Source organism: Macaca mulatta, chromosome 3 (assembly GCF_049350105.2).
Source record: "Macaca mulatta isolate MMU2019108-1 chromosome 3, T2T-MMU8v2.0, whole genome shotgun sequence".
Taxonomy (NCBI): Eukaryota; Metazoa; Chordata; class Mammalia; order Primates; family Cercopithecidae; genus Macaca; species Macaca mulatta.
In genome coordinates this window covers 182,118,827-182,142,044 of record NC_133408.1, presented here as the reverse complement: position 1 = coordinate 182,142,044, position 23,218 = coordinate 182,118,827, and the positions used below count along the sequence as shown (strand labels likewise).

Below are 23,218 nucleotides of genomic sequence, written 5' to 3'. Positions count from 1 at the left end.
TCTAATCACCTCTCATTCATCTTGCTAGGACCAAAGGCTTGAGAACCACAACCAGATGTTTTCTTCTCAGCATTCGAAGGCCTGTCTGAAGACTTGGTTCAAGGACTGATCCTATGCTCTGTTCTGGTTACTGAACACCCATTGAACACAGATATATAGAAGGACCCTGATTGCAATGGGTACCACGTGAAAGGGGAAAATAAGTCAATACAAATGAAAAAAACCCATAGGACATACATCCTTGTTTTCAGTGTGTGTCAATATTCTAGATGGTAAGACTGAGCCAACATTGAGATGACACAGCTTTTTAAAATCATGGATGATATTTGACTGATCATTAAGTAATGTGGCACAAACTATTCTCATCAGCATTCAAAGACTATGTAGAAAACCAGTTATCAGTTGGGAATTGATGCAATAACAGAAGGTTTTTTTGAAGGAGAAGACTTCAAGGCAGATCTTAGAGCAATCCACCTAGTCCATTCCAACTATTTTTTTCTAAGAAACTATTTCTGCTGGATTATCTAGAAAGAAGCCAGCATCAGCTTTGACTACTAGTACCGGGCATGCTATGCCCCAGGAATGGGGAGACACTTTTGAGATTTCCTTTCACAATGTGTAGCTGCTACCTAAAGAGAAAAATGTATATTAGTTGGGCTAGGGTTTTCACTTATCCGACTCATCTTTAACTATTTTAGAACCTACAATCTTCTTTGGGCTTTGTTGACTACTTACCTTCTTATTATGCCTCTCCTGATCCTATGTCCACAAGGTATAGGACCGAGAGCAAAAGATTCAAAGCTCTAAGGAGACGATTTTCTGGCTCGACAGAAGGAAGAATTTTCCAGAAGGTACTGTGGTCTCCTGTCCAGAATAGAGGCTGGGTGACTGTTGGTGAAGATGTTTTAGACAAGGCTTAAATGCCCAATGCAGCAAAGAAGAAGTTTAGCATTTACTCTAGGCCAGACACAGTGTCATAAGCTGGGGATTTTAACATACAATATTTTCTTCAGAAGCTCATAATCCAGTTGAAGAAATGGATAAGGAAATCAAATCCTGCAACAAAATTGAAAAGTTATAGCAACATACACAGCATCTTAAAAGGGCACCAAAAAGGAATAGAACTGGTTTGCCTCTAATAAATTGGGGTGTTATAAGGGTGGAGTTAGGGGAGGGCATTGAGAATAATGAGAATAAAGTGGCAAAAGTAATCCTTCAAGTGTCAGTCTGGAGAGGAAATCCAGTGGGGAGCTGAGATCTGAAACCGACAAGGAGACTTCCAGCCAAGGGAAGGAGAGTGGGTGAGTTAGGAAGCTTCCAGACCATGGTCCATGGGCTCTGCAGCAAGGGGAGCAGACAGAGGCACGTTTGCTGCCTGAAGGGTTCAGAGAAGGTGTCTATGCACATTTGGAGCTTTGATCAGAGCTAGAATCCACAGTCTAGCTTTGAGTGTTAAAAGGAGAAATTAAGGAATGGACAAGCAGGAATAGAGAATAATAGAAGTGGTGAAAATAGATACATATTTCTCAAACCCATTTCCCAAAGGGTGAGTCTCCTACTGTCTTCCCCAGTTGGCTTCTGAACTGGGTCCCTTGTCTGGAAATTCCTTCTCTGATTTCCCAATGCTCAGTGCTGCTTGACTCAGCATGACAAAAACCTGTAACGAAGGGAACCCTTGGTCTCAAAGAAGAGTCATGGAAACCACTGAGCACAAAGTGTCAGGAGAACTCAGCTCCTCACAGGACGGTGTCTGGCTCAGTGCAGGGTGTGACTCTGTGATGACACAGGTGATTGCTTGGAGGGTTCTTATGTAACCTTAAGCTAAACAATCTTTTTACAGGATGCTTGCTTTATTTCATGATTTCTTTTTTTCCTTCTTTTTTCTTTACTTTTTATTTTTTTTGAGATGGAATCTCGCTCTGTTGTCCAGGCTGGAGTTCAGTGGCGCAATCTTGGCTCACTATAACCTCCACATCCTAGGCTCAAGCGATTCTCCTGCCTCAGGTTCCTGAGTAGCTGGAAAGGCATGCACTAGCAATGCTGCCCACATACTGGGGCTCCCTAAAAGGGAGGACAAAGTTGAAATAGACCCTAGCTAATCATATATTCAACCCTCCCAGAATAAAACCCAATACTATTTCCAAGAAATAACATAAACCAGAGCCTCAAGCCTATGTTGTCCACAATGCTTCACATAAACTCTTTCTAATCTTTCATGTAGGATATTTAGAAGTCTCCTAATTCTTCATGCCACCCAAAAATCTATCTCCTTTCTGATCCATACTACTAGTAGTGTTCCTGTACCAAAATACCAGTTTCGTCATGTTGATTCACTTGGAGTAGGACCAATGGCTCACCACTGCCTAGAGATTTGTGTCCAAAGTCCTTTCAGGTCTCCCGATATCCCCAGTCATCTGACTATTGCCTACTCTTGAGGAGAGTTCAAGATGACCTTCATCAGAATTGGGAGAGATGCTTGCTAGTCACCCTTCTTGAAGAGAAGGAGCCTACAATGCACAAGGCTGCCTCCACTAGCTTCTCCTCAACACTTTCCAGTTTACCTATTGTCATGGAATTTCATGCCTCTCCAAATATTTTTCTGTTAAATAAAGTACTTACTGATCATCAGAATTGTCTCTTGATCTTAGAAATATTTCCTTCCCCCTCCTTTATGCTTGTGCTCATCAACAATTTTTAGCAATCATGTGTTTTTGATCATAATGTTATATAAAATATGAACCCATGTGTGCAGCACAGAAAGACAAGAAATGGTTTCCTCCACCAGTTCAGATCTTCAGTGCATGGGACAGGCTCCGTTTTTGTTTGTGGAACCCTAATACTTCAGTGGCTTTGTTGTGAAACCCTGCTCCAGCTGAGAAACAATTCCGTGAGACTTTGTGCGCATAATATAGAGGACTTCTCCACTGGGTGCACTAGCCGTCTGTACTACAGACTGAAACTCCATCAGAGGCCATCAGACAGTGGAGACTGGAGCCTTGGGTGCAGGTGCACACACTGGCCCACAGCTTCCTGGATGAGCTGGGAGGTTTGTGCACAGGAATGCGGTGACTCTGCAGGGCTGTGCCTTGGCTGCTGGCACAGAAATATACAGCAGAGTCACCAAGCTCCAGGGGCTTGATGTGAAGAATTAAACGAGCTTTGTCTGGAGAGTCAGGTGAGAAGCGATTTGAAACTGTTTCATTTATAAAGAGCTTCTTGTTATTGTAGCTAAACATTATCTTCAGCAATTTCTTAGAGTCCTGCTTATACCAATACATAGTATCATGACCCAGATTTTGTTCACATTTAAGGTACTCCTCCTTTCCTGTCTGTGTGACCAGGTATTTTGGAATCTGGGAAACAGCTGTGTCCAAGGAACCTACAAAGGAAAGAAGTAGAATTCAGGCAAATCCCAGGAGATAGCCTGCTGTTGTTGTCATGGTGAAAAGACTTAGGGACTCCAACAGGATCATGTCACCTGGGCCCAGGACTCACCTGCTTGGAGGAGGCAGAGGGTCACACAGCAGAGGAGCCTGCAGCCCATGGCAGAGTCAGGCAGACCAGGCAAGGCCCAGGGCAGGATTCTGGTGTGCAGTGGTGAGAAGTCTAGGCTGTGCTTTCCACTGCCGCTGAGAGGGGCTGCGCCAGTGAGGTCACAGCCTGTAATCATTTCCCCATTCCCAGGCTCTCCTCTAGCATGGCTCCTCCTTTTCATGCCCTGCACTTGCTGCTTTAAAAGTTTTTGAAATTTCTGGGAAAAGTTGAGAGGGTTGAATTGTGGCCTCCAGGATGTGTCTCTGACAGTCATTCCTGTGCCATCAGCCCCCTCCCTCCCTGCTTCTTACCCGGGATTGACCACCCCCTTCCTCTCCCTTTCATGCCCTTCCCTCAGAGTCAGGCTGCTGTTCCTCTCTGGATCCTTTTCTTCCCCTTCACAATAATACAGGACATTGTTTTGCTCTCTTGAATCTTTGCAAAGATTAATTCTGATTAATGGTCAGTGGTTCCCTTTTTTCAGGAAAGACTGGCCTAAGATTTCACCTGAGTACCAGCTACAGTCACCTAACCCACATGACTGTGATGCTAGTTCAGAGAAAACCTTGTTGAAGGGTCATTGTTGGGAGTGAACTGCAGCCCTACTCCCTCTGATGTCCTTATCTGTCCAAGGGGTAGATCTATGAGGAAACAGGAGGATGCTGGACAATATGCAGTTACTGTGTGCTGTGACTGAATGGCAATAAAGGTAAACAACAGGGTTGTTGCGGAAAACAAATGCAGGTGACGGTACTGCTCTTGAGTTGTCTGCAGATAATCCTCCTTGTTAGTACAAAGTTTGTAACTCAAGCTTATAGCAGAGTTTCTCAATTTCAGCCCGAGTGCCATGTTGGATCAGGTGATTGTTGGTTGTGGAGGGCCGTCCTGTTCAGCTAGGATGCTTAGTGGCATCCTTGGGCCCTACCCACCTGACGCCAATGTGACCACACAACATGCCTTTGTGTTTTCTGGATTATCCCCTGTTGAGGACCCCGTCCCCTTTATTCTTGCCCATGGTACTCCCCTCCTCTGCCAGCCATCAAACACCCAACCTTGGGGGTGTGGCAGGGCCGCAGCTCCTCCTGCTCTGGTCAGCAAGGTCCAGCACTCAGATCTCAATGCCTCTGTCAGTGACCCCAGGGCAGGAACCTCCAGGAGGAAAACCAGGGACCAGCACAGCCAGAATGGCATTTCACACACACATACACACACACACTTTGGTAGTGTTGTCATCTACAGGTGAATCCCCTGCAAACACAGACCCTGATGGTTCATTTGTGATTTACTAAACACAGAACTTGAACTAAACAAAAGAAAAATGACCACCATCCTTCTTGGAACGTCAAGGATGCTTTATTTGTTTATAGTCATTGAATGTCTACTTAGTGCCAAGCATGAGTAAACTATATTCTCACTCTCATGATGCTTATAATCCAATAGGAGCAAAAACACATTCACACATTACCTGTAGACTAAGAATATGAAATGCATGTTACATGGTGGCCAGCAATATAGTTACTGCTTGCATTTAAATACTTTTTTAAAAGCATCCCATTTCCTGATCTATGAAACAGTGGGCAGAAGTAAATAATTTTCAACATTCTGTCTAGTTCTACAATTCTGTGAACAGAAGCAGGTACCCCGCTAGATGTGGGTCTTATTCAGTACTTACCTCATTGCACCACACAGCTGACATGGGAAGCTTTTCTAATGAGGAAAGGAAGGAAGGGAGGGAAGATAATGAAATGACAAGAGGCTGTATACAACGGTGATGATGATAACTATATAAAGATGTAACCACTCTTAAAGAGTAGACTTTAAATAAATATGTATCTCAGTATTTTACGCAAGAGTTTTTACCAAATCAGATGGACAGCATCTGGGAGAGTCACTGGAATGAAACTGATAGAAAGAAACTAGCCTCACATGAGGCAATGTTAGTTCTGGGTGTTGTTTTGTTTTGTGTTTTACAGGAGACATGAAAAGCAAAAGTGTTTTATTGCCCTTCAAGAATTGTCTAGGCCGGGCACAGTGGTTCATGCCTGTAATCCCAGCACTTTGGGAGGCTGAGGGGGGCGGATCACTAGGTCAGGAGATCGAGACCATCCTGGCTAACATGGGGAAACCCCGTCTCTACTAAAAATACAAAAAAATTAGCCGGGCATGGTGTCTGGAGCCTGTAGTCCCAGCTATTCAGGAGGCTGAGGCAGGAGAAGGCGTGAACCCAGGAGGCGGAGCTTGCAGTGAGCCAAGATTGTGACACTGCGCTCCAGTCTGGACGACAGAGCGAGATTCAGTCTCAACGGAAAAAAAAAAAAAAAAAAAAAGGAATTGTCCAAAGGATAAAAAGGAACAAATAAATTGATCAGGTATGTATTTTCTGACAGGGCCCACTATGCTGCAGAAGGGGAAAAAAGCTACAGAAAGGAGAGAGGATAGACGCTTATATCCCTGGGAAGAGCCAGGCTTCCAACAAGAAAGTCAAAGAAGGAAGAAAATATAATAACTTTATCATGGGGATAACTTAATCCACAAAAAGGCAGAGAGTTGTAGGGGCAAAGAGAATGAGACAGAAGGCTGCAGAAGAACCAGAACACGTCGAACTGAATGATACCACGATGCATATTTTGAACATGGGTCATATTTTTGGCTGCCCTATAGTTAAACCTCATCTTATATTTGGGCAATTCCCCCAAAGTTTGTGTCTTAGCGAGAAAGGCAAGTGTGTTGATATGTTTACAAACAAAATCTTCCACCCTTCTAGAATCAAAATCTCCATCTCCGCCTCTTCTTTTTACACTCCTCATGAGGAAACTACTCTACCTGGCAGAGCTGTCTCCCTCCTCCAGCTCCCCAAGAACTCACAGGAAAACCATGCTGTCTGCTCTGGTGGAATAGAACGGACAATCTCTTGTGCCCAATTATGTCATATTTAGTTTCCTGAGCAGAATCTTATGTCGATTTCATGTCATCTGATTCTGTCTCTCTCTTCACTGATGCTCATCACTGGGTTTCCAGGTCTGCAATGGGACAAGGGCCATGGTTGCACTTCCATTCGACCCAGCTGGCTGCTTGTTACTGGAGACAATGATCCTGATTTAAAAAATTCTTTCAAGCTGACAAAAACATACAAAAGTCAACATGCATCTCAGCTCATGGGATCATATCTCTGCAGGTCAACCAGCAGCTGCCAGTTTTCCAAATGAAATTCAGACCCAAGCCAGATAAGACATCCTGTCACAGGCCATGTGTCCTTCACCTTTGCAAAGCGTCAGTTCATGCTATTTGCCTGTTGAGTTATGAAAATCGCTTGTCCACTTAAAATATTTGCATTTATTATTTCTAATATTATATGGATCACAAATGTTTAATCTGTAGTCCTTTGTTAGCAACAATTAACACAAATTAAATGCAATGCCATGATGGATAGAGATTGTTTATTAACAATGAGAAATGATTATACGTCATCTTACTTTTGTTACTGAGAAGAAGTTCTAGATTTTTTGTGAGGGTAGGAGTTTGAAAAGCCCAAGGGGACCCTGACTCTCCAACTCTTATGGTAGTCACCTTAAATATTTAATATTGAGCTTAGAAGTGTGTGTTTCGCATAGCCTGCTTTTATAACTTTTAGTACATTTGAAAATGGCTCATACTACAGAAAGCTAAGAAATTTAGAATCTAGCATGTAGAAATGAGTTTCCTACCTTCAATACATTCTTTTCTTCCATTCCAAGATAAATGGCAAAATTAACCTCCACAGCACGGCTAATGGTTTTCCTGTTAAACTGTCTGGCTAGACTTTCACTTCCAGGCAGCGTGCTAGAATATATCTGGTAGAGCATAGAGATACTCTGAAGCTCCATCCTGATGAATAGCTAGAGCCCACATAAAATGTATCTTTGCTGCATTTTTGGATTTCCAAGAAGTGAGGAAAATTTCAACTGCTTTTTGAAAAGGTGAAACGGGAGCCTGTAGTGAAAACAAAATGAAGAGCCTGTTTCAGATGTGCATCCTGGAGGTCTGACCATGCCACCTTCCTTCCCATCTCCAACTGTTTGGCATCATCTTTTGACATCTGGACAAGTCTAGCTTCCGTGGGTCTTGGGAGACAGGGATAGATGTTGAAGCTGGAGGCTGGAAGGGAGTCTGATGATGCTGTTTTGATAGAACCATTTGCTCAGACCCAGGACACAGGTTTCCTATCCTTAGAAACTCTTGCTCCAAGAACTTAGAGGAACATCCAGAAGAGGAAAAAGAAAAAAAAATACCCTTTCTAGTTTAAGTCTTTCATCACTTAGAGTCAGGGGAATGGTGCTCCAGGTATTCTTTGGTCTGATAAGTAGATTTCCCTTGGTAATTACTCTCTTTGCAAGATCCCTCGAGGAAGCCCTGATTTGTCAGGCTCACTGCCCAGGTCTCAGGAAGTCATTTCATGGCAGGATTGAGCTGGAGCAGAGGCCCAGTGTCCAGAGCCTCTCTTATTCCTCTCAGGAAGGGGTCCTACCCCGGCATCTGCTTGTGAGCGCTCCTCTTTCCCATCTCCCCCTTTCTCATCCCATGCAGGGTCACATGCAACAAATCTGGCAGTCTAGGCTCTTTGCTAGAACAAAAGCACCTGCACAGCAAGGCAAATGAACAGTCTGTATTTAACCTCTCACATTTCAGCATTAACACAGCTTCTGCAGACAATATTTTCCCCTGTTGCAAATACACCCGATATTTCTTTTAACTGTCTTCCATCCAGAGAATACTCTGTCCTTCCTCTGAGTTCCCTTAATCTCAGTAGAGTCACAGCTCCTCCTTGTGGTGAAAGGTCAAACATGTCAAGACTGTCCCATGGTGGACCAAAGGCAGCAGGGATGTTGAGGTCTTAGAAATAGAGATATGCAGCCAGGCACGGTGGCTCATGCCTGTAATCCCAACACTTCGGGAGTCCGAGGATGGCAGATCATGAGCTCAAGAGGCCGAGACCATCCTGGCCAACATGGTGAAACCCCGTCTCTATTAAAAATATAAAAATTAGCCGGGTATGGTGGCATGCGCCTGTAATCTCAGCTAGTCTGGAGGCTGAGGCAGGAGAATCACTTGAATACGGGAGGTGGAGGTTGCAGTGTGCCGAGATCGCCCCAATGCACTCCAGCCTGGGCAACATGAGAGAGAATCCATCTCAAAACGGAAAAAAGAAGATAAAAACGGGAAATCAGAGAGGTTCACTCCTTCCTTTCTTCAAGAGGCTTCTACCTAAAATTAAAACATGCAAAATTGTACCTCACCTTTAACAAATGTAAAAACTGGCTTTCAGAGTTAACAGACTGAATTTTTGCAGAACAGCATTCCCACCAAAAACTAGATAAACTTAACAAAATATAAAAATAAATGTTTGAAAGCACTTGGAGCTACTGAGGCAGTAAGAACCTAACGGACTGGGATCTCAAGGAGAAAGGAGAGATCTAACAGACCACTTTTCCCTTTAAGTCATTTGCCAATTTTATATCGCTGCCTAAGTAGCTGAGGGAAAAAAGGGAAGACTGAGAGTGTAGCGGGCTTTGAGGAGCATCCACCACCTTTCTGGTCTGGAGAGCGTTTATGTTCAGTGACTACTGAATCGGAGAGGAGCCTGGCAAAGACCCCAAGTCTTGGTGCTAGGGGCAGAAGCAGGGATTGACTGAAAATGAGCACGAAGGAACTTTCTGGGTGGGGAGGATGAAATGTTTTACAGCTGGATCACGGTGATTGTTGCACAACTCCACAAATTTATCAGAATTCATTGAATTGCACACTCACAATGGGCAAATATTATGTTATGTAATTTACACTTTAATTAAGCTGTTACACTCCAGACATCTAGTTGGAACTTAAATGGCTAAGACCAAAGGCGAGCAGCCATCACGGAGGCTGAAGCCCAGCTCTGATCCAGCTCAGTCATCAGCTCAATTAAGGTGATCTGCCCCTGCTACAATTCCCAGCAGAAGCAAAAGTGAATCATTTGAGGAAGATGAAATCACTCAGAGCCTCAGATTATCTCTATAGTTTTTATATACAATATCCAGCATTCAAATAAATCACTAGTTGTGTGAGAAAACAAAATCACATGCCGAGAAAAGAAACAGAGAAAACAGAAAAAAGAAACAGATCCAAACAGATTCAGATGTTAAAGGTGTCCAAAACTGGCTTTCAAATGTTGGATGTTAATATAGTCAACAAAGTAAATGACAAAATGTAGAATTTTAGCAGACAGCTGGAAATTGTAGGAAGATTTAAGTGGAAATTCTAGAACTGAAATATACAAAATACCTAAAATTTAGAATTCAATAGATATGTTTAAAAGAGCAATAGTTTCTTAAATGAAACTCAAGAAGTTAATCTGGCTGCCTTATGTTAAGTTGAAAGTGACAAATTCATTCCTACCTCTGCCTCTAGATGTCTCTTGACTTTTGTTGCTGAATTCTGTTCCTGCATTGCCTGGCTTTATTCTGGCGATTCTCATGCTGGTCTAGACCTCTGTTGACCTTGAAATGGTGTAAAATGGTATCCTAATATTAGACTCCATGTTTTCTACTCTCTTAACTTGTTATTTTGTGAGCTAGCATCATTAGACCAAATGTAGCACACCGGGGTGACAGGATCATTAGATAGTTCTGCTCTTGACCACATTCTGAACAAGACCGATTGATATTGAGTTCCTTCTACCAAGCCCCTTCTCCTTCTGAAGATTTCTGTGGCAAGCCTCTGTATTCTCATGGGAATACCTGAACTCCCACTCCATAATCATCTCGCTATCCTGGGAGTTAAAATATGTTTTCCTAAAAAACTAAAACAAAAAAATTCTAATAAAGATGCAAAATGGGAATAGGGAGAAGATACAGGTTACTTGGTTGTGTACAATTCTCCCATATTCAGAGCCCACCATCACACTCTGTAGTATCTGTAAACATTCTTCAAATCCTACAGCATCTGGACATTCCTGTCCAACATATCTTTGTTAATTCAATTTCGGATATCTGTTTATTTGGAGACGGCAGCAAGAACAAACCCAACCAGAGACTTCCTTTTCTTAGACAGGAAGTGGGTGCTGGCGGCTGGGAGGGAGGCAGATCTATGAGGGTTTTTGAACAGGCTGGAGGTGTCTTTGCAAGGCTGTGGCTTCACTGCTGGCACAGAAGTATGTGGCTGAGTCCTCCAGCTTTGTGGACTTGATCTTCAGCGTGAAATGTACTCCATCAGACCTTCCAACTGAGAATCGATCTTCAAATATTTCAGACTGCTCTGAGATCTTACCATTATAGAAGGAAACCAGAAACTCGACTTTCTGCCCCAAGATTTGTCTGTACCAATAGAAGTAGAAATGATTAGAGATGGGGACACACCGCAAGATCACTTCCTGTCCCATCTGTGTGACCTGATGGCTGGGAGTCTGGGTGACTTCAGGTTCTGTGTGTCCTGTGGGAAAAGAAGAAGATTAAGAGAATGGTTTAGAATTGTCTTAGGTAAGTTCTAAACAAGAATCTCCTAGAGTCCTAAGCATCGACCTGCTTTCAAGAGACTAAAAATTGCCCAACATAGGAGCCAGGTATCCATGGCAGGATCACAGCAGGAATGAGGGCTCTCCTAGCTCAGGCATCTGGTCCTGTGGAGGAAATGAGTGGCATTTTGAGTTCCCATGGACCCCAGGCAAGGTCTGGCAGAATTGCTGGTGTCTGGGGCAACACCCACCGTCCCTGGAGCGCCCTCTATAGGAGAGAGGAGGGATCCTTTGTGTTGGTGCAGAAACCTGACAGTGCAGGGCTCTGCTCAGGGGTCTGACGGTGTGTGCAGGACTGAGGGCCGTTAATTATTAAGAGCAGTGCTGGAAAATACGGGGCTTAGCAAGGTAACCCTGAGTACAAAGTCCGGCTCAGAAATTCCAGGAGGTCGCCTTCTCTTATTACCTGCTGTGAGCAACAATTCAGGTGCAACAGACTCCATGGCTGATAATGGATGCCGCGAAAACTTGGTATTAGGATTAAAGAGACAGAAGGAAAAACAATCAAGTTTGAAAGTTTTAAATACTGAGTGGAAGAGAGAAGCCAACAAGAAGTTGAAACTCTGCACATGCCCCAGGGAGAGTGAACTAGAGAACAATGATGCAAACCCCATGGGGAACCACTGTCCTCAGGGTCAGTCATGATACAGCCACCTGAGGAGGGCATTGGGTATTCTTTATTTAAAAAAAAAAGAAAAAGGAGCTGCCGGGTGCGGTGGTTCACGCCTGTAATCCCAGCACTTTGGGAGCCCGACGGGGGCAAATCAAGGAGTTAAGAGTTTGAGACCATCCTGGCCAACATGGCAAAACCACGTCTCTACTAAAAATACAAAAATTAGCTGGTTGTGGTGGCAGGCGCCTGTCATTCCAGCTACCCAGAAGGCTGAGGCAGGAGAATTGCTTGAACCTGGGAGGTGGAGGTGGCAGTGAACCGAGATCACGCCACTGCACTAGTCCAGCCTGGTGACAGAGTGAGACTTCATCTAAAAACAAACAAGCAAACAAAAAACAAAAGAAAAGGTCTGAGCAGATTTTGAGCTGGGATGAGGGGTGAGATCCAGGGTCTAACTTGGGTGGAAAGATAAATAAAAAAGGTTCATATTGGAAGGCAGATTGGTGTGGCCAGAGTGTTAAATGCTACACACAAGATTTCCTGAGGCACAAACGAACTGGAAGATACTTGGAACAACTTAAACTTGACAGCATCTGTCCTGCATTCAAGTTCAGGCACAGTCTCATTCAAGACAAAGTCAGGACGTGGGCTGCAGGTGTCTGGGCAATTGTCACATCCAATAAATGACAGTATTATAGTCTGAGATTTCTGCCGAGGCCCTCCGGAATGCTCAACTGAGTGTTGAGGCTCAGCTGGACATGTTGCCCCCACGGGTTCTTCACTAGACCCAGGAGGTTTGTGCATAGGGAGGCGATGACTCTGCAGGGTTGTGCCTTGGCTGCTGAAACAGAGATTCACAGCTGAGTCTTCTAGCTGCAGCATGACCACATGAAGGTGTACACAAGAGCTGTTGGCATTCAGGTGTGACACTGTGTTGGCACAGTCTCGTTTTGAATGAGTTCCTTATAGTTGTAGTAAAACATGAACTCCAGGGATTTCTTAGCTTTCTGTCTGTAGCAGTACATAGAATCATGTCCCAGATGCTCACGTTTCATCGTCCTTTTACTCCTCATTGCTGTGACCAGGTATTTTGGTGTCTGGGTAATTCCAGTATCTGTGGGGCCTGTGAAAATAAGAAGCCAAATTCAGACTAAGCCTAGGACAGAGTATTCTGAGGCAGTTCCATGAAAAAAGCAAAAAATTCAAGGACAGAAATGTCCCACCTGTATCCAGGACTCACCTGAGACAATGGACCACACCACAGTGGAGGCTGCAGCCCATGGCAGGGTCACACGGGCAGAGGCGTGGGGACCCTGAGTCTCCCTGCTTGGCATTCTGGTCTTGTGGGTGTGCTTCCCTGGCCCTGAGACAGGGGCTGCTTGGGAAGTCTCCGCTCCTGTTGGTGTCACTGTTAGTGTCTACAGCTCACACTTCCTCTTTCCCTTTCAAGCTTTGTGCAGGCACCTCAAGAGGTGGGTTTAGACTAGCTTGTCAGGGCAGGTGTGCACGGCAGCTTCCTCAGACCGTTGGTTTTTTCTTAGCCACTGCCCGTCCTCCCCATAATGAATAACTGGATCTCTCCTTCCTCTTTCTACTTGTGGGTCCCCTCCTCCCCATCATACAGACCCCTTCCCTTTGGGCAGATGCATTCCCCATGCCTGTCTTGGACCTAGGACGAGTGCACTCCGGCTCCCCTCTCTCATTTCAGTGAACTCCAGGAGGCCTCCTCAGCAGGCTCAGCTGAGCCCTTCCCTGGGGCCAGCTGTGCATAAGTTTAAGACCCAGTAATGTGATGCCAACTAGGGAGGGAGCACCCTTCAGTGGGTGCTGAGGGAGCACGAGAGGAATAATCTGCGACCCCTACCCCCAGGGAGCATCTCACCTACTTAGGATGACAGACCTGAACACAGACTCGAATAACAGGAGGCCCTCCAAGCATGAGCAGAAGGACTGCAGAGATGAGGCTACGCAGGTCCAGGTGGAATGGACTTTAGTGTCTTCATGTTGTCTACACATGATCTCTCAACTAGCACAGGAGCAAACTCTGATGCCAGAGCATTTGATTCCTTCCTTAGTCCTTTCCTTCCTCCTGCCTCTCTTCTCCTCCCTCCACTTGACTTGAGAATGTCCCTAAAGTCACAACTCCTCCTGGTGGTGAAAGAGGCACATGGCCCTCTTCTCAGCCATCTGCCCACAGTCCTCCAGATACAGCACTGGGAGCATAGATACACAAAGGGATTCCACAGGGGAATACACAAAGCAAGAAGACATTTGAAACGCCGAAGTAAAGGCTTAGCAACTCTCACTGCCCCTTACTGGTGAAACGCCTCCAACAGCCTCCAAATACACACTTAAGATATCAAAATAATATGATCTACTAGGTATTTATGGAACACAGAACTATATGTCAGGCACCGTTTGAGGACCAGGAATAGAGCAATGAATAAAACCAACTCTCATGGGCACATGGACCATTTTAATTTGTTCAAAAAGCTTTTGTGAATAATGTTCACATTCTCAAAGTGCTTCAGGGATTACAGGAGCTATAAGACATGTTTGACGGGAGCTGGGCACGGTGCCTCACGCCTGTAATCCTAGCACTTTGGGAGGTAGAGGTGGGTGGAATACGAGGTCATGAGTTTCAGACCAGCCTAGCCAATGTGGTGAGATGTCATCTCTACTAAAAATACAAAAAAAAAAAAAACTTAGCTGGTGGGCGTGGCGTGCACCTGAAGTCCCAGATACTCAGGAGGCTGAGGCAGGAGAATCACTTGAACTTGGGAGGCAGAGGTTGCAGTGAGCCAAGATCACGCCACTGCACTCCAGCCTGGGCGACAGAGCAAGATTCTGTCTCAAAAAAACAAAACAAAACAAACACATGTTTGACATCTTTACAGATAACATCTAATTTGGAACGTTTTACATGGTATGCTTTAGGAAGGTTAAAGTAATTGGTGTTTCGGTGTCTAAATCATTTCATCTACCAACCTCATTTTCTCATCCTTGAAATCTGGATGTGGGGAGAGACTGAAATAATTTTCTCCAACTCTACACAGCTCTGAAACAATGAAAGCCAAGCAGGATAGACTTCACCAGGCTGCTGTGCCAGAAGCTCCCATGGTTCACGGCCCCTGTCAAAATACTTTACAGAGTGCAGGGGCTTAATACGTATTTGCTTAATTGGCCAACAAATAGATGGGTGGAATGGAAAACAGTAAAATCCACAGGTAAAAGGTAGGTCTAAGCACTTAAAAATTGTGTTTCTAATGTGCTATGGTTGGCATTGGTATATTTGTATCTGTACCTCCTCAGAAATCAGGACATAGTCTCAGTATGTAAGGCTGGAATGTAACTGATAAAAATAATTTTTATTTCAAAGGCTTTATTTATAAATAATAATGTTTAAATGTTGATGAAGCATTGTCCAAAGGAGATATGGAAATAGAGGGATTGTTAATTCTTAAATTCTCCTTCCTGTCAGGTTTCCCATCATTCTTTGAGCATTTCCTTACTTGATGGCACAAGGGGTTCTAGGCTTTTCCTGCCTGTCTTGGTATCTACTATTTGTCCAAAAGTTCTGGTTCCTTCTAGTGGACAATGGTATTTACAAAACAGAATATGGACACTAGATGTTTTGGGGTGCCTCCGGGGTGAACTACTATTAGGCGTCACAGTGGACAGAGCTGTACATACACATGTGTATTCACAGTACATATATATTTACAGGTATCTTTAATTCCTCTTTAGACATATTAAGAAGCAATGAGTTCACACCAGTTCCCATCCAATATTATGTTTATTGTTGTGTCAACTCTTCTCTCTTTCCATATTTGCAACTTCCTTATCGAACACTGAGAAGACTGGTTTTGTTATCCATATAAATCTGCATATTTGATCAATCCCTTTGCATGTAACTACATGTATGCTGCGGCTGCCACCATCTCTCCTTTGTAAATGGCCTTATCCCTACATTCAAGTTCTGACTTCCTGTGCCAGGGAGACCACCCAGGAGAATTGAAACTCTCCTCACCTCAGTCCAATTTCTAACACACCACACAAGGGATGCCTTGCCCCACCCAGTGCCCTTTGCAATTTGCTGGGGCTTCCACAATCTGCAGGAGGCTGCTTTCCACACCCCATCTGGACTCACTCCACTTTTGCGGAGACACTTTCCACATGCTGCATGGTCTCTATCTCCTTCCAACAGGCCTCCCTTCTACACAGATACAAAGAAACGCACCACTTTGGTCCACTGTATATCATGTCACAGTGTCTTTATTGCATAACTTGAGGCACCTGACATGGGTGATGAGCAGGGAAGGCCTCAGGACCTTTTAGGAAAATCTTCTTAGTGTATGGGGTGATGGTTGCAACTAGTGAGTTTGCTTGTACTTGATCCGTCTGGGCTTCTCTGAGCCCTGTGTAGTTTTATGATTCTTCACCTTGTTCTTCAGGGAGCAATGCCAATTTCATCTTTCTAAAAATCCTAGGGTTTTCCTTCCATACTAACACACGTTCTTGTGAGTACTTGTCTCCCTTACTCAATTGGATCTTCCTAAGGTCACAGGCTGTATCTTAATCACTTTCTCTTTTCTCCTTCCTCATGCAACCACCCGCCTCACCTGCCAGCATTTGCAGAACACCTTAAAGGTACAACAGCAGCTGCTCCTTATAGCCCACCACATGCCTCTTTCCATTCTCTCCCTTGAAAGTAGGAGCTGGGGGTCCCCTTCCAATATTTTCAGGTGCACAGTCATTCTTGCTAGGACCAAAGGCTTGAGAACCACAACCAGATGTTTTCTTCTCAGCATTTGAAGGCCTGCCTGAAGTCTCAGTTCCTCAAGGACTGATCCCATGCTCTGTTCTGCTTAGTGAACACCTCTGACTACAAATATATAGAAAGACTCTGATTGCGATGGGTACCATGTGAAAGGGAAAAATAAATCACTACAATGAAAAAAGCCCATAGGACATACATCTTTGTTTTTAGTGTGTGTGAATATTCTAGATGGTGAGACTGAGCCAACATTGAGCTGAAACGACTTTTTAAAATCACTGGGTGATATTTGGCGGATCATCAAATAATGGGGCACAAGCTATTCTCATCAGCATTCAAAGACTATGTAGAAAACCAGTTATCAGTTGGGGATTGACACAATGAGAGAAGGTTTTTTGAAGGAGAGGACTTCAAGGCAGATCTTAGAGCAATCTACCTAGTCCCGTTCCAACTATTTTTTTCTAAGAAACTATTTCCGCTAGATTATCTACAAAGAAGCCAGCATCAGCTTTGACTACTAGTACCGGGCATGCTATGTCCCCGGAATGGGGAGACACTTTTGACATTGGCTTTCACAATTTGTAACTGCTACCTAAAGAGAAATATGTGTATTTGCTGGGCTGGAGTTTTCACTTATCCGACTCATCTTTAACTATTTTAGAACCCACACTCTTCTTTTGGCTTTGTTGACTACTTACCTTCTTACTGTGCCTCTCCTGATCCCATGTTCCCAAGGTATAAGACTGAGAGCAAAAGATTCATAGCCCTGAGGAGAAGACTTTCGGGCTCGACAGGAGGAAGAATTTTCCAGAAGTAGGTACAGTGGTTTCCTGTCCACAGTGGAGGCTGGAGGACTATTGGACTATTGGTGGGGATGTTTTGGACAAGGCTTAAGTCCCCAATGCAGCAAAGAAGGAGCTTAGCATTTACTCTAGGCCAGAGACAGTGTCATAAACTGGGGATTTTGACATATAATATTTTTTCAGAAGCTCATAATCTAGTTGAAGGAACAGGTAAGGAAATCAAAGCCTGCAACAAAATTGAAGTTATAACAGCAACACACGCAACATTTTAAAAGGGCACCAAGAAGAACAGAAAGGGTTAGTATCTAACAAATTGGGGCCTTATAAGGGTGGAGGTAGGGCAGGGCATTGGGAATAAAGAGAACAAAGTGGGAAACATAATCCTTCAAGTGTCAGTCTGGAGAGGAAATCCAGGGAGGAGCTGAGGCCTGAAACCAACAAGGAGACTTCCAGCTGAGGGAAGGAGAGTGGATGAGTCAGGAAGCTTCTAGACCATGATCCACGGGCTCTGCAGCAAGGGGAGCAGACAGAGGCACGTTTGCTGCCTGAAGGGTTCAGAGAAGGTGTCTGTGCACATTTGGAGCTTTGATCAGAGCTAGAAATCACAGTCTAGCTTTGAGTGTTAAAAGGAGAAATTAAGGAATAGACAAGCAGGAATATAGAATAATAGAAGTGGTGAAAATAGATGCATATTTCTCAAACCCATTTCTCAAAGGGTGAGTCTCTTACTGTCCTCTCCAGCTGGCTTCTACACTGGGATCCTTGCCTGGAAGTTCGTTCTCTGATTTCCCAATGCTCAGAGCTGCTTGACTCTGCATGACAAAAACCTATAACGAAGGGAACCCTTGGTCCCAAAGAAGAGTCATGGAAACCACTGAGCATGAAGTGTCAGGAGAACTGAATTCCTCGCAGGATGGTGTCTGGCTCAGTGCAGGGTGTGACTCGGTGGTGACACAGGTGATTGCTTGGAGGGTTCTTATGTAACCTTAAGCTAAACAATCTTTTTTAGAGGATGTTTGCTTTATTTCATGATTTCTTTTTCTTTTTCTTTTTTTTTTGAGATGGAATCTCACTGTGTTGTCCAGGCTGGAGTAAAGTGGTGCAATCTTGGCTTATTGCAACCTCTGCTTTCCAGGTCCAAGCAATTCTCTGTCTCAGCCTCCTGAGTAGCTGGGACTACAGAGCTGGGACTACAGGCGCGTGCCACCATGCCCAGCTAATTTTTTGTATTTTTAGTAGTGACGGGATTTCACCATATAGGCCAAGCAGGTTTCAAACTCCTGACCTCATGATCCGCCCTTCTCGGCCTCCCAAAGTGCTGGGATCACAGGGGTGAGCCACCATGCCCGGCCTATTTCATGATTTAAAAAAGCATTTTTAAAAAGTAGATCTGAATATGTTTATCATTTTTTCAAATCAGTTGGCAGGGCAGAGTCACACTCAGGCAAAAGAAAACCCACACTCTAAATATGTGCACAGGATGTAAAGTTGCCGCATGGATGAATTAGCAGGTGCTGTGATGTTCTGAAGCTTCTGTCGGGGCTCTTGCAGGAAATGCTCACCCGAGCCCTCCGTGGCCCCCACAGCTTCCCGGCAGGCCCCGAAGGTTTCTGCACAGGAAAGCGATGACTCTGCAAGGCTGTGTCTTGGCTGCTGGCGCAGAGATACAGGGCTGAGTCTTCTGGCTGCAGGGCGCGTAGGTGAAGGTATAAGAGAGAGCTGTCTGGGCATTCAGGTGAGAAGCGACTGGGCACACTTTCATTAATAGAGAGTTTCTCATAGTTGTACATAAACATGATCTCCGGCGGCTTCTTAACTTTCTGCTTGTACCAGTACACAGCCCTGTGTCCCATATGTTGTTCACATTTCAAAGACTTCTTGTTTGTCATTCCCATGACCAGGTGCTTTGGTGTTTGGGTAACTCCACTGTCTATGGGGACTGTAGGGAAACAGGGACAAAATTCAGGCAGAGCCCAGGAGGAGGGTTGTTGCTGCAGCCACAAGGAAAAGGCTTGGAGTTCAAGGACAGTCGATTTAAAGCCAACTCACCTGCTCCCAGGAGACAGAGAACCACACAGCAGAGCAGCCTGCAGCCCATGCTAGCGTCCGGTCTGAGATGAGGCCTCTGACTGGGGTCCTCTGGGTGAGGCACTGGGCTCTGGTCTCCTTGGCCCTGATTGGTGGTTTTCCCTGTGATGTCACTGCTCCTGACAGCTTCCCCAGACCCAGGGTATAATTATTCCTGGCCATTTTACATCCTTTCTGGGTCCTGATAGAAGGTAGATTTGAATAGTCTGGGCTGGGATGAATGGGCTGGGCAGAAAGGACAGAGCCAGCTTTTTACCCCCCAAGGATATTCCTCTGGCAGGGGCTCTTTGCTCTCAGCTGCTTCCTCATTAAGTGGATCCTCCCTCTATCTCTGTCTCCCTGTCTTTCAGGACCCCTCTCAGCAACAGACCACTCCCGTTCAAGGAATCTCCTTCTGTCCTGCGGGATCACACAAGACAGAAGCATTCAAAATGTCCCTTCCCTTAATGTCTAAGCACGGTGGAGCCCTTTTTGCCGGGCTCTGTGGAGGGAGGATGACTGCATGACCACAGATGCAGTGTGGACCAGTGCCCATCATTCAAAGGCATGGCTGATGCCAACCAGCAACCAGGCACTGGGGAGGGAGCTGAGGGAGCACGAAAGGGATGAGCCACCCTCTGTCCCTGAAGCGGAGGGCATGAGGCTTGGCTGGGCTTCGAGCTAACATACACAGGATGCTGGAAAAGGAACAACGCAAGGTGTGTGGTGCAAAGGAAAGGGAAATCAGCTTGAAGCTGATGTCAGTGTGCTTGACCTGAGTACAGCCATGCTCTCATTCGAGGTACGGATGGTTCCCCATGGGCAAGATCCCTCCTGGCCCATCTCTCCTCTCACTCTCTATCCCTTCCCCAGGTCCCTGCCTCAGAGGTTTCACGAGAGCACAGCTCCTCCCTGTGGCCAAAGCAGCATTTGGCCACTCACCAACCCAGTGTCAGAATCCAGACTAGATCCATATCCCACATCCCTGAGCAGCAGGGATGGGTTTCAAAGGCCAGGGGAGAATGAAGAGGAAGGAAGTGTTGGCAACAACACAGAGAGTCAGCAGCCGGAACACCAGGTATCCCCACACCTAAGACATTCTAAATTTTTACTCAACAGAAATTGTCTATGTCTGAGTCTGGGCACCATTGCAACACCTTATCTCTACAAAAATTGCCAAAAATTAGCCAGATGTAACGGTGCATGTCTGTAGTCCCAGCTATTCAAGAGGCTGAAGTAGAAGGATCGCTTGAGCCATGGAAGTCAAGACTGTAGTGAGTCTTGATTGCATCACTGCACTCAGGACAGAGTAAGACCCTGCACCCACTAAGCCCCTCAAAAGAAAAAAAAGAAAAGAAAAGAAATGAAATGAAATGAAATGAAATGAAACAAAGAAAAGGAAAGAAAAGAAAAGAAAAGAAAATTATCTGTGTCTGGATCCCTAGTAATGAGCAGAACAGACAGTACCCCAGCCCTCTGGAACTTATGGGCCAGTCTGACTTGTTCAACAAATACTCCTTGACTAACAGCTAGGAGCAAGCAGAAAGTCACCAACATTTTCACCCCCAGAATTCTATTTGAGTAGGGCAAGTCAACATATTCAGAAAACAACTAAAGAATAAAAATGTATCTTACATAAAGTTTGAGACATATAATCAGTATGTCATTGTTCAATCACTTCATATATGTGATGCCATATTTCCTCACATATTAAATCAGGAGAGCGGAAATGAGATGATCTCCAAAGCCCTTCCATTTCTCAAATGTTAGAAACCAAATTGGTCATCAGCTCTGCGGAGAACTTTCCAACTAGAAACCAGCTGGATGACTTCCTATGGGTCTTCTCTACTTCACTGCATAAGCTATTTATGCTTTGTGACCATTTAGTTATTAGAATATCATCAATTTTCTTAAAATGTACTGCTATGCCCATATTGACTTTTCATTCTAGACCATTTAAAGATACAAATGAACACAAATAAACACAAAATGAGATGATCCATACTTTCTAAATGATTTTTACCATCTATTTATTGTTGTATTACAGTGGTATTACCATTTTGTGATGATAATTATAATTGTAGGACTGAGATTACGGTCGTAAATCCATATTATATGTAAATCTACACTGCGATAAGACACTTATCCATGATTTAAGTCAAGGGTTTATAATTTAGATTTGTTTTAACCTGGGGATGTGCTCGGTCAGGAGGAAAACTTTAGCATTCTTCTAATGTATAAATTTCATCAGATTTTCAATGTGGCCCGAAAAACAAACATAAAAAATGTAAAGGATGTAGATTAGAATTTAAGGGTGTTTAATATTCTCCTTCTCAACAGGTTACATATAGGATCGATCTCTAACCTGCTACAGTTGGAGATATTCTATTCACTAGATAAAAACCTAAAATTGCCTTATTTTAAACACTAGTATCATTACCATTAAAATTGTTTCAATTGGTATCTACTTCAGCAAGAAAATACTTTGGCCCTTCTACAAAGAAGTAGAACAAATGCGAACAAATAAAATCGTATTGTATGTTTGGTTCCCAATAAGTAAACCAAATTGCAAAGGAAATAAAAATAAAGCAATAGAATTTAAACTGAAAACTTGAAAAATGGTGAAAGTGAAAGGTTTAATTGTCCTGAGGATAAAAGCTAACATAAGCGTTTCCCACAACAAGGGGTGGTGACCAGAGAGCTCAAGTCATCTGAATTAGGGATGGACCTAAGAAGGAAAATGATCTCAGGTTCGTGTGAATTGAAAAGAAGAGCGAAAAGTGGAATGGTAAACATGAAGAGAAGCCAAGTAAACATATTTATATAAAATAGAAGTAGTATATGTGATTGAAGATAAGAGGACATAACTGACTCCTAGACAGCTGGGATTTAGGACACAGAGTACTAACAAGGAGCCCCAAGAACCTGTATAAGAAATTTTTTTTTATTTTTTATTTTTCTTTGTGGGCCAGATCCTAAGTTGTGCATGCAGAGGGTGGCACTCCTGAAGGCCCAGCAGGGAACAAACTCTGGAAGGCTGAAGACATGGGTAGGGATGTCAGAAGATACTCAGGGCCAGAAGGGATTGGCATTCAGACCCAGTGAGAGTGGAGAGTCGTGGTGGGAACACCGTGATTCCCACTAAGACCCTGGAAAGGCATGCACTAGCAAAGCTGACCACATGCTGGGGCTCCCTAAAAGGGAGGGCAAAGCTGAAGTAGACCCTAGCTAGTCATATATTCAACCCTCCCAGAATAAAACCCAATATTATTTCCAAGAAATAACATAATCCAGAGCCTCAAGCCTATGTTGTCCACAATGCTTCACATAAACTCTTTCTAATCTTTCATGTAGGATATTTAGAAGTCTCCTAATTCTTCATGCCACCCAAAAATCTATCTCCTTTCTGATGCATACTACTACCAGTGTTCCTGTACCAAAATATCAGTTTCGTCATGTTGTTTCACTTGGAGTAGGACCAATGGCTCACCACTGCCTAGAGATTTGTGTCCAAAGTCCTTTCAGGTCTCCCAATATCCTCAGTCATCTGACTATTGCCTACTCTTGAGGAGAGTTCAAGATGACCTTCATCAGAATTGGAAGCGACGCTTGCTGGTCACCCTTCTTGAAAAGAAGGAGCCTACAATGCACGAGGCTGCCTCCACCGGCTTCTCCTCAACACTTTCTAGTTTACCTATTGCCATGGAATTTCATGCCTCTCCAAATATTTTCCTGTTAAATAAAGTATTTACTGATCATCAGAATTGTCTCTTGATCTTAGAAATATTTCCTTCCCCCTCCTTTATGCTTGTGCTCATCAACCATTTTTAGCAATCATATTTTTTTTCATAATGTTATATAAAATATGGACACATGTGTGCAGCACAGAAAGACAAGAAATA

At 44.1% G+C, this 23,218-nt stretch overlaps 1 long non-coding RNA gene and 1 gene segment (V, D, J or C); both read right to left on the bottom strand.

Moving 5' to 3' along the window:
- Positions 1–10,839: 10,839 nt before the first annotated feature.
- Positions 10,840–14,523, bottom strand: LOC697234 (uncharacterized). Its single transcript, XR_013415667.1, has 3 exons — positions 12,910–14,523; positions 11,463–12,792; positions 10,840–10,974 (listed from the first exon to the last, which is right to left on the bottom strand). It is a non-coding gene; the product is annotated as an uncharacterized LOC697234 (long non-coding RNA).
- Positions 14,524–14,529: 6 nt separating this feature from the next.
- LOC696075 (T cell receptor beta variable 4-1-like) lies at positions 14,530–23,117 on the bottom strand. The segment is given in 2 exon segments: positions 14,530–19,188; positions 19,299–23,117. Coding segments are annotated over 2 exon segments (525 nt in total).
- Positions 23,118–23,218: the final 101 nt, after the last annotated feature.